Here is a 16508-nt window from a genome sequence, read left to right on the forward strand (position 1 = left end):
AACATCACGATACGATGTTATCATGATATGAAGGTCACAATACGATAATTATCACGATATTGTGGGGGGGTTGGCAATACTTAAAAAAGATCACAATATTGTAAAAAAAAAAAAAAAAAAAAAAAGAGCTCATACTAAAAAAAGCACAATATTGTGCTTTTGTACATAACAGCAATGCATATAAACCACCTACAATCTCTAATAACAATATGGAGGCACTTGCTAATGCAAGCACACATTGATCGCTTCACAAGCAAATTATGTTCCCCTTCATCTGATAATTAGCATAGATTTTAAACATGGAAGGCCAAAACATCCCTAATGAAAATTAAATTGCACTCATAAACTAGCCACTAGAGGGTGCTAGAACTGCACAAATGGAAAACAACCTGACTTTTTGAACAGATGTGTTCCTTTTAAATATTGTGAACATGACGACGACGATATTGTGGCAGTTTTAATATTACGATATTGCCCTTTTAGTTACATCTCTAATGTAAGGTGGTGGAGAATGGTCAGTTGAACTGATTTCGACTCTTTTCCCACATGAGAACAAGATGGGGAAAAAATTGGGTTATTTTATGTTTTTATTTGTTATAGTGGCCGCCAGGATAGTATGGCTGTAACGTGTTGTAAACTTACCAATCTTATATGTAACATTTTTAACATGAACATTTGCAAATCAATTTGCGATTGTGATTGGTTAGCTAGGATCCAATTATGATCCAGAAGTGTTGACATCATCCAAATTATGCATTTTTACACCCCAAAATTGGTAAAAATCTAACTATTGTATTAACCTTATTATCTTTAACAGAAAGTTTATATTCAAGTTTATCATATTTACCAGAAAATATAAACAATGTATAATTTCCTCGTGGACTGATCTTAGCATGTTTACAAAATTAAGTCGAAGAATTTTAAAATGGCCATTTTTCTGTATGCGGCCTTCAGTTTGTACAATCTTTGTCTAGTTTCTTCATTACTTGTCATGTGAGTGTAATCTGCCAAGGGCCTTTAGAGTCAGAAGTGCTGAATGATGTAACTTGAAATTATATTTTTATATTTCTTATAAGGTGATCCTGGATGACATTTTTCTGTCCTCTGGTTGACAAAACTTGTTCCAACCAAGTTCAACTAGCAAAGCAGTCGTGATCTGAACACATTATTACATTGAAATAATCAGCATCTATGGTGCCTATGTTGTATTTTTTGCTTGGTTTGGTATTAAGAGATGGATTAAGTCGGCTAAATCCCCACTGAAGGCCCAGCAGGCACCAAATGTGCCACTCACCACTGACATAAACAAACATTTTGTGGAGTTTCCAATATTTTTTATCAACCTTTCATTCCCAAGATCAAAGATCATCAAGATCATTCTCTAGATCAAAAATAGTCACACTTTACCAAACCTGTTGTAAATATTACAAAGATACAAACAAACACTGGCTACTTCGTTAGCTACGGCTGCACAATCTACATCTAGGTCCTGCTAGATTTAGTCTGTAAGGCATGTTATTAACTCAGATATGCCTATTATTGCGCTTATGCTGCGTACCGACAGCTGTTCCTCGTGTTTTGCATCTCTCGTGTAGCTCAATAAGGCAACTAGAACATTAAAACTGTGACTAACAAATACATAACCTTATCCACGATCTATTCAAAACAAAACCAAAGCCGTTTTTTTATTATTATTATTATTAAATTTGTATCGGCAGCAGTGTTCAAGAGCTCTCATCCAGCATTAGAAGACATTCAATTAAAAACTACAATGCTGAATTAATTGCGTGCCTTGTCCCTGATTGCTCTCTTGTGCAATTTGAAGCCTATTTAGAATAGATGGCGCTCAAATGGGACATTAACTGAAAAGTCCATTCATGCTATTTCTCAGGGAGCTGGTGCAAAAATGTGTAATTTTTTTTTCTTATCCACTTTTTCAAACCGGCGTTATATATTTGCGTTAGGTGGTTCAGCTCCTGCTCAGCAGCAACATGTGCGCCGCCATGCTGGAGCCCAAACCGTCCGACCCCAACGGAGTGTCGCCTCTCCATCTCGCCGCCAAGAACGGACACATCGACGTGATACGGTCTGAAAACGTCACTTACGAAATCAAACATTTTTAGTCTGTCTTTCTGTTTAAAAAAAGCCCCAAAAGTTTCAATTGCTCCATTCCACTAAAGGGTATTATTATACGTGTTGCAGGTTGCTGATTCAAGCTGGTATTGACATCAACAGACAGTCGGAGTCTGGTACAGCTCTGCATCAGGCTGCCCTCTGTGGGAAGACAGAGGTAGTGCGCCTCCTGCTTGAGGTCAGTCTCTTGACACCAGTTCGCCCCTGCCGATACTAACACTAAAATCACTTTTAATAGAAACCTGTGATTGAGTGGTTATTCAAAATAACCAATATATAAACATTATATAATTGTTGGATGGATTGGATTTAGCTTGTTGTAAAAAGTGGAAGTCTGTCAAAGCTTCTATTGCGCTTTCCGTATGTGGAACTCGGAGGCAATAATTTGGACACCCCTGGTTTAGTAGTAACATTAATATGTTAAAAATAAAAAATAAAAAGATATTGTTCTTATCATTATATTGTGTTTTATGTTTGTTCGGATCAATCAAATCATTTTCTACCTGCACAAACGTGTTTTTTTTGTAGCCTAGCATATGTTAGCTAGCTTAGCCTACTAGCTCATTAGTCGGAAACAGCCTAGCATCTTAGCTGTCGACTACCTTCTTCTTATCCTGTGTCACCTTCAGATTTCTTCAGCCTGATTATTATTATCATTATTTTTTGCCTCTTTTGCCTGTCTACGTGCAAAACGGACTGAGTAGAAAACAAGTTGAGCGTTGACAGATTTTTGACGGAATACGTCAGGCTGGACGATATCTGTCACGCTCGAGAGATGATGCAATTTTGAGGACATTAGCCGGAAAAAGTCATTACGGAGCGTTTGTTGTCAGCCTTCTGGATGAGAGTGAGGCTGCAGTGACTCACTGGAGTTGAAAGTGAGACTGGAAAAACATTCTTACATTTGAAGCATAAGGATGCAGGCGAGTGAACAGAAAGCGCCTGTTTAAAGGAAAGATTGCAATTTCAGTGTTGTCAAATAAGGATAGCGATGCCTTAAGGGACGTGAGTGGAATTTGTTCCATGACCATGCTCGTAATTTGTGTCTCAAATCATCTTCAAAATAAATAGAATAGCATTGCTTAAAGTGGGAGGTGCAAGAAAGCTACGGGTGAAACAACAATGGTGTAGATGAAGTAACAAACTATCCAGAAACTCAAAATTGAATACATACTGCATTACTGTCATTTCTTCACTCAGAGTGGAATCAGTGCCGGGGTGAGGAACACACTGAGTCAAACTGCGCTGGACATCGTGAACCAGTTCACCACAACTCAGGCCAGCCGCGAGATCAAGCAACTCCTCAGAGGTGGGATTTTTGGGCACTATTGGGTTACAACATAGGCCAATGAACAAGAAAAAAAATTGCAAATAATCCTTACAGATAGTTAGATACAGTAAGGTAGTGCCTCAGATGGTCTCCGATAGGGTAAACATTAGCATCAAGCTAGCAAAATAAATGCTAAACTATGTGGTTATTTAAAATGCACAACATAATCCTTCTAGTGCTATGTTTAATTTGACAGTAAATGTCAAGTGATAGCACCAAATTAATATATCTATACTGTAACGCCCCACCATTGTGGGTTTCGCAGAATTTTTTTTGTACTATTTTTTTGTACTGTTCTCCCTAATGTTAGTGTGTAATTCCACTATCAGCCATTAGATGATGACACTATTTAGTTTGACTCTCTAAATATGACTAAAGAAGTTTGAAAACAGGAAGTACAAGATTTCAACTCGCCCTAGTTTTTGCTACTACTACTATTTGGTTTGACTCTCTAAATATGACCAAAGAAGAAGTTTGAAAACAGGAAGTACAAAATTTCAACTCACCCTAGTTTTTTCTACTTGTATTATGTAGTTTGACTCTCCAAATATGACTAAAGAAGTTTGAAAACAGGAAGTACAAGATTTCAACTCACCCTAGTTTTTGCAACTTTTACTATGTAGTTTGACTCTCTAAATATGACTAAATAAGAAGTTTGAAAACAGGAAGTACTACAAGATTTCAACTCGCCCTAGTTTTTGCTACTACTACTATTTAGTTTGACTCTGTAAATTTGACTAAAGAAGAACACTGAAAACAGGAAGTACAGGATTTCAACTCACCCTCGTTTTTGCTCAGTATTATTGAATGTCGGTCCCTTTAAATTCTGCTTTTTATGCCAACAGAAAGATTGTAGATTATTTTCATATATCAAGTTTGTTATTTGGAATTTGTTACCAATAAACACATGCTGGATAGATTAGCAAAGAATTTTTTTGAAGTGATTAACTAAGTGTAAGGGAAAAAAAGATCATTTATACATCGGTGTGGTTGGGAACGACTGCTCTTGATGGTCCATAAATGCATTTATTGATGTACACTTGATATGAGTGAAGTTTTTTATGCTATCTTTTTGTTTTTGGACAAAATGAAAATGATAGTAATCCCGACGGAAGGCGTTTTCACTTTGAAGTGAGATTGCAAATCCCCTCCTCTCAGCGCCTGATTCTGCTCAGCTTCACTTGTGCATTGCAGACGCGTCAGCCGCCATGCAGGTGCGAGCGCTGAAGGATTACTGCAACAACTACGACCTCACCAGCCTCAACATCAAAGCGGGAGACATTATTACGGTACAAAAACATACAGCAATCCTCCATATGAACTGCAGTATATTCCTTCAAGTCTCTACTTCAGAAAATCAACACAAATCACTTTTTTTTGCCATCTAAGTTGCGGCATCACATTCTCAAAAGTGTTTCAATGCGTCAAATCACCTGCTAATTTGTCATATTTCGTTATTGGGCACATCTGTGGTCTTAAAATACGAGTTTGTTTGCGTTGGCAGGTTTTAGAGCAGCACTCGGACGGCCGATGGAAAGGTTGCATTCACGATAACCGCACAGGAAATGACCGCGTGGGATACTTCCCGTCCAACATGGTGGAAGTCATCAAGAGGGCAGGTGACCACCCACACCACAGCTGTGTGTGTGCGCGTGCGTGTGTGCGTGTGCTCAGCAGCCTTCTTACGTAGCTCTAGTTGATCATTAGTAGTAGACAGCTTACAAGCGTCATTGGCCATTTTAACACGTGAATCACAGCTTTTCCCTCCAAAAACCTCACTTCAACCCGTCTTCCCCCTCTCCACGTATGCTTGTCCTATTATTCCATCCTAGCCAATGAATACAACCATAGACAGTAGATTGGCAATGGACAGTGTTACCACAATTCATGCCAAAAGTCCTCCATTTTGGATGGTGCCAAAATCGCCCCCCCAACAATACTAGGTGATTTGACTTAATGTATTCATGCTGTCCAAATATAATATACAGTCTATGGAATGAACCTGAAAACGCTACGGAGGCCTGAATCACAAAGCAACTTTAATTGCCTCTCATTAATCTCGTTTGTGTTTGAAACATTGTTTCGGCTGAACCATTAGTCAAATTCAAACGCAATTTTCAAATCGCAAAGGCTGCAATTTGTAAAAAGAAAAACAACTGTTTCATTTCGGGCGGCTGATAGACTTTAACAACAACATGTTTCCGATAATGGATGGATGTTACGTGTACTTTGACACTTGGTTGTTAGCGGTCCGTTTTTTGTCAAGTTTTTTTGTTGCAACTTGCAAGACAAAGCAAGGAGTGGAAAACTGGGAAAAACATGTTGGGGCACTCATAAGTCAAGGTACTACTGTACAACTATAAATAAATAAAGTTTTATTCCGTTAGCTAAGTTAACTGCTAATGTTAGCAGTAGTGGTGCAACGGGTCACATAGATCACAGTTCGGATCAGATCATCAATTTGACATTTTTTAGTTGAATGTTTTTCTTTTTTTAATGGACAAAAACGTGTTTTATAAAATAAATGAAGTTCTATTTATCTATTTTATTATTTTTTAAATCATGAAGATACCTCAACGTGCAATTGGCACATTCACTTCCTTGAACCATGGAGAGTGAACTACAAAGTAGCCTTGGTCCAGAATATTGAAAAATTATTCAAGTAAGCCAGGTACTAGATCAAACTCACCAGCCAGACACTCGTTGTTAATGCTAACAGCTAGCCGCTAGCCACTTACGTCGGAGACTTCTACCATATCACACAATGAGGGCGTAATTAATTATCGGTTTCTTAGCGTCCAAAATTAGTGATTGAACATGAGTTTGGGATAGCGTTGTGTTAATGTCAATGTCAATCAAAACTATAACAAAGTAACATCTAAAATGGAAGTCACGCTAGCCATCGTGCGGCGATTCACGCCACGACGTGGGCCAATATTAGCGGTTAGCTGCTAATATTAGTAGTTGGTGTTATTCATCTGTTCTCACGCTCCTTTCAAAATAAGCATGGCAAAATCTCACATTGTTCCAATTTAAATATGTTAAACTTAAAACTATAAAACACAGAAATGTCCAGTTACACTTGCACATCTAATTTTTTTTTCTAGATGGAGCCAACTAATTAGTGGTTAGTTACTAATGTTAGTGGATGGTGTTATTCTTGTTTTCTAACGTTTTAATTAAAAATAGCCAGGAAAAACTCTGTAAAACAGTAATAGAGTACATCTTCTTATTAAAATTGGTTAGTACAAAAGTTTTTGCTGTGATTTTGAGGGAGTCAATGGCATTTCTATTCATTTCAAGATGATTTGAAATACAAATGTTTTGAGTTACTAGTGGTGTACTGAAGCAAAACAAATTCATTTCAAGGCACCACTGTTTATTAAAATCACATTTCAGCTATGCCTTGTGCATCTCTCTTAGTTAGCTAGCTAGCTAACTACCTTGCTTACAGTTAGCGACTAATGTTAGCTGTGTGCATTATTCCTCTGATTCTCCCTTCTTCTAATATAAAATTGTTAATAATAGAAATACATATCTGTATTGTATTATTTACAATAAATTAATGAATTGAATTCATTCATAAAAATGTTTGTGACAAATATTAGAAGACTCTTGATAATGTAAATAGGCCTGTGCCCTGTGGGCGCCATTAAAGAACATACTTTGCCCACCTGTCCTAAAGCATATTTCCCTAAATTGTAGTGGCGCTCAACAACATTTATAAAAGTTCTAGTGTTGTGTTGAGAAGATTTGCTGACACAATCGTTCCCTGCAGCTTCATCGCATGTCAAACGAAAAGCCTGTTCTTGGTCTGGAGGTCATGTGACTGGTGCGCTCACATGAGGAGAGAGCCCCGTGTGATGCTTTGTGATGAAGGCCACCATTACGCATGCGCACTTGCTGCTTTTGTCATGGAAAAGGCATCTATCTCCATGTATTACCACTGAAAATGAAATCACACCATTCGCGTACGCTCCCATTCAAAAGTTTGGGCGCGTCACTTAGTAAGTGAGCCTCAAATGTTTTTATGTGAATATGTATGGATCAAAAGTCACGCATTGTGGAGACAGATGCTTTTCACTAGCTTTTCCTTTCTTGCTACAGTGGTACTATTTATTCTTCTTTTTGACCTTATATGAGTATATTCCCTGTGGATATATGGATATGTTCTTTTCTCATACATTCTCTTCTGATGATTCTTACTTTATCTTTTTTTTTTTTTTTTTAAGTGGACTGATGAGTTGTCGTGTTGTGTTGTTGTTGTTTTGCATCTCTTTTTGCACCTTCCTCCTCCTCCTCCTCTTCATCACCCTCCTGGCTCGAGCCCAGGCCTATCCCCCTCCCAGCAGTGCCACACGCTGCTACTGCGCAGGCCCAACCCCTGCCCCGTTGGCTCGCTCAACGGACACTCGTACCCGCCCTGCAAGGTTCTCCCCCTGCACCTGCCCTCCCCACCCACCCCTCACCCCAACGCGCAATCCCTCCCTCGCTTCTCCTCGTTCGGGTACGTGCCTCTTCCCATCTCTCCGCCTTCTCTCTCCACTCCTCCTCCGCCTCCTCCTCTGTCTGCTCCTCCTCTCTCCACTTCTCAGGAGCGGCAAAGTCAGACAGGTACATACAGTAGTACACTTCATAGTAACCTTTTAAGATTGATTCAATAAGGCACGTTCTTTGTCAGTGTTACAATATTGAGGTCGGAGTTACTTTTCTCAGAGGGCCACATCACGTTTTGTTTGTTAAATAAATTAATAACTTATTATTAGACAATGTTTTGGGTAAAAATTGGTGTGAATCATTTAAGACTAGCGTTGATAGGCCAAATGTAACCAAACGTGTGCTTAACACATTCACTGCCAGCCCAGCAAAAATGCATTATTTGACGTCTTTTTCCGTCAATGGCAGTCAATGAGTTAAGATGAGATGTAACCAAAATTGACGGATTTCTAAGCAAAATTTGCCTTAAAAAAAGAAAAAAGGAAAAAAGGATGCTGCAATATAATCACAAAATATATTGGCACATTGTGTTAAACACATTCACTGCCCGCCCAGCAAAAATGCATTATTTGACGTCTTTTTCCGTCAATGGCAGTCAATGAGTTAAATGGCCCCCGGGCCAGATTTTGGACACCCCTTATTTACGGTAAGCGTATGCAATTTCAAGAAAACTTACTGAATCAGGAATTGTATTTGTCGGTATCATTTGCTGCGAAAACATCTGCCAAAAGACAATTTGTCTCCCTGTGATGCTGTGCCAACAATGTTCTTACTAATAGCTCAAAATCCAAACGTGGATTTTCTCACTGAGGATTATCCAATTTTGGAGAGAGAGAAAAAACAATATTAGTGATCTGAGAGTTAAGATTTTTTTTAATCCTCCCGCACATAAACCTGTTTGTATGGCTTCAGAGCATGCAAACAGTGCTGAGTTTTGCAATTTTAGCCAATACAAAAAGAGTTTTACTGCAAATCAGCAGTAATTTTACAGGCAAATCATCCTGGTCGATATAACTAACAGCTTTGCCTGACTGTATTATCATGGGCCAAATTATTAGGAACAAATGCACAGCCGAATGGAAAAAAAAAAAAGTTACATTTTTTGTTTTGTTTTGTTAGCTGTGAGCTAAGTCATCAAAATTATACAAATTAAATCATGAAATATTTTTGCTCTGTTTGTCTGTAGTGAATCTGTTTAATGTACTGTAAGATTTTCATTATTTGAATTCAATTGCTGAAATGAAATTCTAGTTTACACATATCTACACAAATGTAGAAACTGTGCTAAGGTAGGAAGCTATAAAAATGTGGGGCAATAATTTGGAGGTTTTTCTACTCTTTCTCATCACATTGCCAACACAGCAAAACACAACAATGGACATATTTTGAATTTGAACGTCAGTCTAAACTAAGCAATATTACACAAGCCACCAGAGAGTGTTTAGGAATATTTACAATTTGATGGTTAGATAGTAAGTCACTTATACTAATGCAAGAACAAATATGTGAGCTCTTTAAAATTACTTGAATTTATGTATGAATTCGCTATCAAATGTGGTCTAATCTTCATCTTAGTCACAATCTTCAAACAGTCTTGTCAAGGCTGGTTTATATGTAGAGCAGAATTCATACAAAAGACAATACAAAGTGCATTGGATACAGCACAATGTTAAAAGAAGTACAAGGTATGTATGTAAACTCGTCAGCAAATGACTTCTCCACGAGCTAATTGGTGTCACGAGTCAGCCAACCTTGAGTCAAATCATTGTGACGAGATTGGAGGGGTTGGTTAAAGCTGCCCTGCCCTCACACATGTCAATATTCTGTTAAATAAAACTTGAAAATGTAGGAAATTAATTGTTTGTTGTGTGGTAGTCTGATTTTGGATAATATTTTATGTCCAATTTAAGCAGAAATGCAGGTCATTGCAAAGGGTTCACGTGTTGGTTTTTGCTTCTGTGTAAGAGAGAGAGATTTAGCGGAAATGTTTTTGGTCACGAGTGCGTGCCCTTTTGCGTGTGTGACAGGTTCTCGGACCACCGAGTTGAGTCCGCAGGGTTCTCCCACTTTGGGCCAGCAGAGCAGCACGAGTGAGGACATCTGGGTACTCCGCAAACCGCTCGCAGGTAAACATTTGAGCTTGGTTTAAAAAAAGAAAGAAAGACTTCATGCGTGCTGCCTTTCACAGTGGTGGGAAGTACTACTTTACTTGTATATCTAATTTTTATATTTTAGTTTTTACATTCCCTACATTTTAAAACAGATGTAGGTACTTTCTACACCTTAAGTTGTCAAAATAGGCTTGTTACTATTTCAACCTACGTGGATGGAAACATGACATGGCATAAATAGAGATCCTTAAGAGAGATCTTGACTGATTGATATCTTGAGCTTTTATAATCTGTGAAAAACAGCGACAGCATAGATGTGGAGGAACGTGAAGCAGGGAACATTGACACTAACAACAACAGATTTAGTTGTTTTTAATTTATCAAACTCCAGCTTCTGGTGTTTTAAATTATACGTCTTATATTGTTAGCCTCACTGTTACAATAATACTACAGAATTATTTTTTTCTTGTGTTCCAAAAACTTTAAAATGTGAGTTTGATAACTATGCTACTAGGCTAAATACACTCAAGTAACACATACAGTTTATTCATAATTTTCTAATTCAAGATTTTATGTGGCTCAGTTCCCAATGTTAGCATTAAAATCAAGCCAACGCTAGCTAGCCCTTAACAAGAACATTGAACATGTAACGTTTTGTTTTTTTTCTGTTTCATATTGTTAGCCAAATAGCTAACTACCGCAGTCGTTTTTAGCTTACTTTTAAAATATTAATAACGAATTATTGTTTTCCAAAAACTTTCCAATGTGACTATGGCAACTATGCTATTACATTCAAGTACAGTTTTTGCTAATTCAAGGATTTTATGTTGCTCAGTTGACAATGTTAGCATTAAAGTTGAGCCAACAACAACACTGAACATGTAACATGTTTTTTTTTTCTCCTCATTACAAACTATTTACAATTTAATAAAAGGAAATTATAATTTTGTGCTGAAAGAAGGAAACACCAGCTTCTGGTTAGCTGTTTCATATAGTTAGCCACATAGCTAACTACCTACGTTGGGTGTTTTTAGCTTACTGTTAAAATAGTAATAAAGAATTATTTTTTTTCTTGTTTTCCTAAAACTTTTCAATGTGACTATGGCAACTATGCTATTACATTCAAGTACAGTATTTTCATAATTTGCTAATTCAAGATTTTGTTGCTCAGTTCACAATGTTAGCATTAACGTCGAGCCAATGCTAGCTAGCCCTGTTTTCTTTGTCTTCTCACTACAAGCACTTGGCAATTTAATAAAAGGGAGACATAATTTGGTGGGGAATAGATTGATTTCTTCTTTTCCCCCTGTTAAGACAGTTTATCATAACAGATATTGCATGTAAAGTAAAAATACAAATAAGTAAAACAATATATATTTTTACTCTTTACTTTTGTACTTGGGTAAATTTCAGAGTCTGTATTTTATTTTATTTTTTAACTTCGACTTAAAAAAATAAACTTTGCCCACCTCTGTTCTCTAGGGGGTGAACGCAGCGGCAGCGTGGGCAGCCTCGGTAGCGCTCGCTCGTCGAGCAGCCTGCAGGGCTCGGGAAACACGCACGTATTGACTACGCCCGCGCCCAGTCCTCATCCAGCACCGACGCCGGGAGTCAACACGCACGGCCTTAACGCTCCGGGTCTGAATGCACAAGCTGAGGGGGTCAAGGTACAAGACGCCGTTAAGATCTATATGTGTTTGTGTGTGTTTAATTACTAATCACAGTGGAAATTTAATAAACTCTCCAGACATTACACTAGCTACATCTGCACAACAATTCCTTACGTATAATAGTTTAACACTTAAAATGGAAATTAAAGTGCATCATATATAATGCAATAGCATGTGAAATTATCTCTAGCATGTTAGCTAATTAACTTTAGGCTACTATCGCTAGTTATTTAATTGCTTTATTGATAAAATGATTTAAAAAAAAATGTTATAAGCTGCCGATGGTGACATCTCACTCTCAACACGCAGCCTGGCTCACGGGCTAGCCACTTAACAGCAAGCCAACTCTACACTCTCATTCCTTGACACCCACGTCACTCACCAGGCCAGGCCCCGCCTTTTAACTCATTCACTCGCAGCCGTTTTCACTGAATCAGCCCGCTTCGCTCCCGGCTGTTTTAATGGATTTTGACTGCAAGGCCCACAGAATATTGTGTTCTATTGCTATAACAAAACAAAAAAAACATCAAAAAGAAAGATTAGAGTCTCTTCTTTCAACAGGCAAAAAAGTATATTTGTGTCTGTTTACGTTTTGCAGCAATTAGCATTAGAATATAGCTAAGTTTCATCATTATTCACAAATCTGTTCAAAACAGTGGGGAAAATACCTTGTTGCAACATGGCCCAGGTTGTTCTCTTATACTCTGCTGCCACCTGCTGGCTGTTTTTAATAACTACCATTGCTTATCTTCAGTTCAGAGGCTGCATCAAAGACTTCTGTATACTCTAGCATAAAAAAAAACAAAAACAAAAACATAAAAACGTATAAATGCGTTTTTGGGACCATGGTAATATTTCAAATAGAACATATTTATACGTTTTTGGCACCAAATGAGTTAAAGCCATACACATTCAAAGTCACAGATACTACAGTTGCCAATTGTACGGATATACCTACTGCTGGTATATTTGTCACGCTTGTTGTGGCTTAGATGCACTTAATTTGAGTGCCTTTGCCTGTGTGTGTGAGTGTATATATAGAGCATGAGTGTTTATGTGTCCCTTGTATTCTTTTAGCTCCTGGCCACCGTCCTGTCCCAGTCGGTAAAAGCCAAGGAGCATCTCTTGGAGCAGTCTCAGTCCGTTGAGCAATCAGCGAGTAAGACTCAAAACATCACGCAAACGCGACGCGACTGACTGCAGTGTTTCCCATTGTTCTGGCTCAAAGTCAGTTTTGACAAAACGGCGATTCCTAAATGGAAGCGCTCTCGTCTCATGTGATTAAACGCAACCATTCCGAAGGATCAAAACATTTCACACAAATACAAGACGTCCCGAAATAGCACGCCACAAACACACACAGTGATGTGGATCACGTTTGTCATCATTTGATCTCTCTAAAGGCCGTCTGTCTGTTCTAATCAGACTCCAGTGGCAGTTGACGTGTAGATTTTCAAGCGGCGCCGTGTGAAAACAAAGAGTTTTTGACCGCAAAAGTGATAATAGACGCAAACGGTGTGCTGAAAAGAAATTCTATTTAACATTATCCCCATTACATATGTATTTTTAAAACCTTTAAAATGTAGTATCATGCATAGTAAATTTCTAAAATGTAATTAACTCTTTTACTGCCACACGTTATCAAAAAACAACAAAAAAAACTTTGAGATAACAAAGGCTTTGATCATTCACGAAAAAAAATATATACAATGCTTACATCTGCTGGTCATAATTAGTGTTTTTGATTCCACAACCCATTGACCAGGCAGTGCTGCACTTAGACGTTGCACTGAAAAAAATAAAAAATAAAAATCTTAACGTTTATCGCGGCATACGTCGTGATTTTTTTCTTTTTGGGCGGTCGAAGAGTTAATGAATGTATTTATGTATACTTGTATAGTGTAGTGTACTTGTGTCCAAAAAAACATCAATTGAATATAACAAAAAGGTATTTTTCTTTTATGCAAACTCCACTTTTAAGTTAACATTATTCCATATATAATATAGATTATATTGCTATAAAGTGTATTTGCCATATTATTATTACATTTGTAAATTTAGCAGTATCATAAGATCAATTGTATCTATACAAATGGGACAGTAAATGTTTGTTATTTTTTGTAAAGTAGCCTACATCACATTAAAGTATCAGGTATCCAAATAAATTTACTGCTATAATTTTATTTTTATTTGAGATTGATATATTTTTGTATTAGCTCAAATGTACAGAGGAGGCCACTATTTGAGGAAACAGTATTCTAAATGTATACTTTGATTTTAATATATTTTCTCCTGTGTTTTCCTTCACCTTGTCGTCAAGGCTCTTCGAGTTCCACCGTTCACGAGCAGCGGTCATTCGAGCGCAAGGCAGAAGAGGATGATGGGAAAGTGAGTTTTTTGGCTTTTTTTTCACCACTTCTTTGGTTAGGGGGAGGATAGCATCGACGGGTGTGGTCTCTGCTTTTACCTGAGAATGCTCATGGCGCCTCGGCCTCCCCTTGTCGCCATGGAGACAGGCAGAGTGACTGACAGACACAGGGAGGAATCAGCTGGGTTGACTTTCACCCTCGTGCTGCGACACAATTCACCTGCCGGCCGCACAAGCTTGTGTTTGCACTTCAATGTTCTCATTGGAGGAGCTCAATAATTAAGCTGACATCATGCTCTGTGGTACGGAAACATATTTGTGTATTCACAAGTTATGAATTGTAGTGAATAGTGACAAATTTGGAGTTATTGACACTGCCCAAAATTTTTACAATTGCCATAAATATAACACAAAATCTTTCTTTTTTTGCGGAAGCATAGAGCTGTCAATGTGGAGTAAACATTTTTGGCTGGCGAGTATGTTCGAACATACTCGCAAATATTTTCGAACGTATTGAAATATGTTTGAATATACTCGCAAATATGTTTGAACGTACTTGTAGGATACATGTAGGATACATGCTACAAAGTTAGCATACCTTCCCATAATGCCACTGTTCGAACATATTTGCGAGTATGTTCGAACGTATTTGCAAGTATGTTCGAACGTGTTTGCGAGTATGTTCGAACATATTTGCGGCTATGTTCGAACGTATTTGCGAGTATGTTCGAACGTATTTGCGAGTATGTTCGAACGTATTTGCGAGTATGTTCGAACGTATTTGCGAGTATGTTCGAACGTATTTGCGGCTATGTTCGAACGTATTTGCGAGTATGTTCGAACGTATTTGCGAGTATGTTCGAACGTATTTGCGAGTATGTTCGAACGTATTTGCGAGTATGTTCGAACGTATTTGCGAGTATGTTCGAACGTATTTGCGAGTATGTTCGAACGTATTTGCGAGTATGTTCGAACGTATTTGCGAGTATGTTCGAACGTATTTGCGGCTATGTTCGAACGCATTTGCGAGTATGTTCGAACGTATTTGCGAGTATGTTCGAACGTATTTGCGAGTATGTTCGAACGTATTTGCGAGTATGTTCGAACATACTCGCCAGCCAAAAATGTTTACTCCACATTGGCAGCTCTACGCTTCCGTATTTTTTTAAATTGTGTTTTTAATAAAATATTAATGAATTTTGTTTTATTAAAAAAATTGGTGATTTTCCAGATGCTGAAACCGATTAATTACATTTCAATTGAGAAAATTGATGTGATATACAGACTTGCTCATAGAATGATTTAAATTCGAGGAAGTCGAGGAACCACCGTATTTTTAAAAAAAAATTAGGGGTGATGTAATTTTCTCATTGAGTTTCACTATTTACAGAAGTTCATTGCGTTAGACTTAATTAATGGCTCAATCAAGACGTGCGGTGCGTAATTGGTTGCGCTGATCACAGCGCAACACAAGCATGCAGTTATTTCGGATGCATGGTGTATGTTTGATCAAGGAGATGCATTCGAGTGCCTCGTGGATGGTAATTACCCGTGCAGGGAAAATGAAAAGTGATTTCTTTCCACTTTGCTGAGCCAGCGCGCCCATGTGTTCATTTACATCAGCCTCCCCGAATCGAGCAGGGAGCGCTAAATGAGGGAATTATCTCGGACACAGCCGCGGACATCATTCAGCGCGTGCGTGCCAAAAGCTATTTAAAGGGTCACTTCACCCTAATTACGAAAAGCAGTGAGAGCAATCTAGACATTTTTTTTTTGGAGTCTGCTAAACATATCTGGCCCAAATTATAAGTTCCGTCCTTTGTTCTGCCACACTTCCATCATAAAGTTTCAGCTTGAGGGATTTTTGTGTCCTCGCACTGACAAGGTGACATCCAGCCGGCGTGATTTGGGGTGAGCTGATGTTGAAATAGTTGTTTTTCTTGTTACCTGTCGAGCTCCAAGTAGCAGGCCAGCAGAGTTCTGCACACATTTTGTTCTTCCCCCATCATCATTCTTCAGAATTGTGCGCTGCAGACTGTTGTTTTAGCACTTAAACATAGCTTGTATTTTTTATTTTTTTTTTTACATCACAGCTTGCTACAGTGTGATGGCAGTACGCCTTCACCCTGCTGTTAAACGCCGCCTATAGATTTTAAGAATAACTCTTTCATGGGGTTGTCTCCTATATCTTGTGTTCTTTATTCAAGTATGGTCTCCTCATTTCTGTTGTAGCCTGTCAACGCGCCTGTGAAAATGTCAAATAGCAGTGAGTACAGTTCCCTGGCATGTAACAACGTACAGTACCGGCTTTAGAAGCAGACAGGGGAATGTGGTTGACACAGTATTAGCTGCAACACATTAATGTCCTCTTGCTCTAGAAGCAGTGACAAACGTGTTTC

At 38.2% G+C, this 16508-nt stretch overlaps 1 protein-coding gene across 5 annotated transcripts in view; it reads left to right on the forward strand.

Annotated features, from left to right (window-relative positions):
- Positions 1-16508, forward strand: part of LOC144020696 (caskin-1-like) — a 49390-nt gene that overhangs the window by 18604 nt on the left and 14278 nt on the right. For 4 of the 5 annotated variants that reach the window (XM_077524423.1, XM_077524426.1, XM_077524425.1 and 1 more), the window contains exons 6-15: positions 1965-2086; positions 2203-2311; positions 3334-3442; positions 4658-4752; positions 4968-5082; positions 7796-8077; positions 9988-10086; positions 11554-11738; positions 12819-12900; positions 14062-14129. In XM_077524423.1, coding sequence (XP_077380549.1) covers positions 1965-2086; positions 2203-2311; positions 3334-3442; positions 4658-4752; positions 4968-5082; positions 7796-8077; positions 9988-10086; positions 11554-11738; positions 12819-12900; positions 14062-14129 — 1266 coding nt within the window. The remainder of the gene's footprint in view (positions 1-1964; positions 2087-2202; positions 2312-3333; positions 3443-4657; positions 4753-4967; positions 5083-7795; positions 8078-9987; positions 10087-11553; positions 11739-12818; positions 12901-14061; positions 14130-16508) is intronic. The other variant, XM_077524428.1, reaches the window with a different exon arrangement.

Source organism: Festucalex cinctus, chromosome 6, assembly GCF_051991245.1.
Source record: "Festucalex cinctus isolate MCC-2025b chromosome 6, RoL_Fcin_1.0, whole genome shotgun sequence".
Classification (NCBI taxonomy): domain Eukaryota; kingdom Metazoa; phylum Chordata; class Actinopteri; order Syngnathiformes; family Syngnathidae; genus Festucalex; species Festucalex cinctus.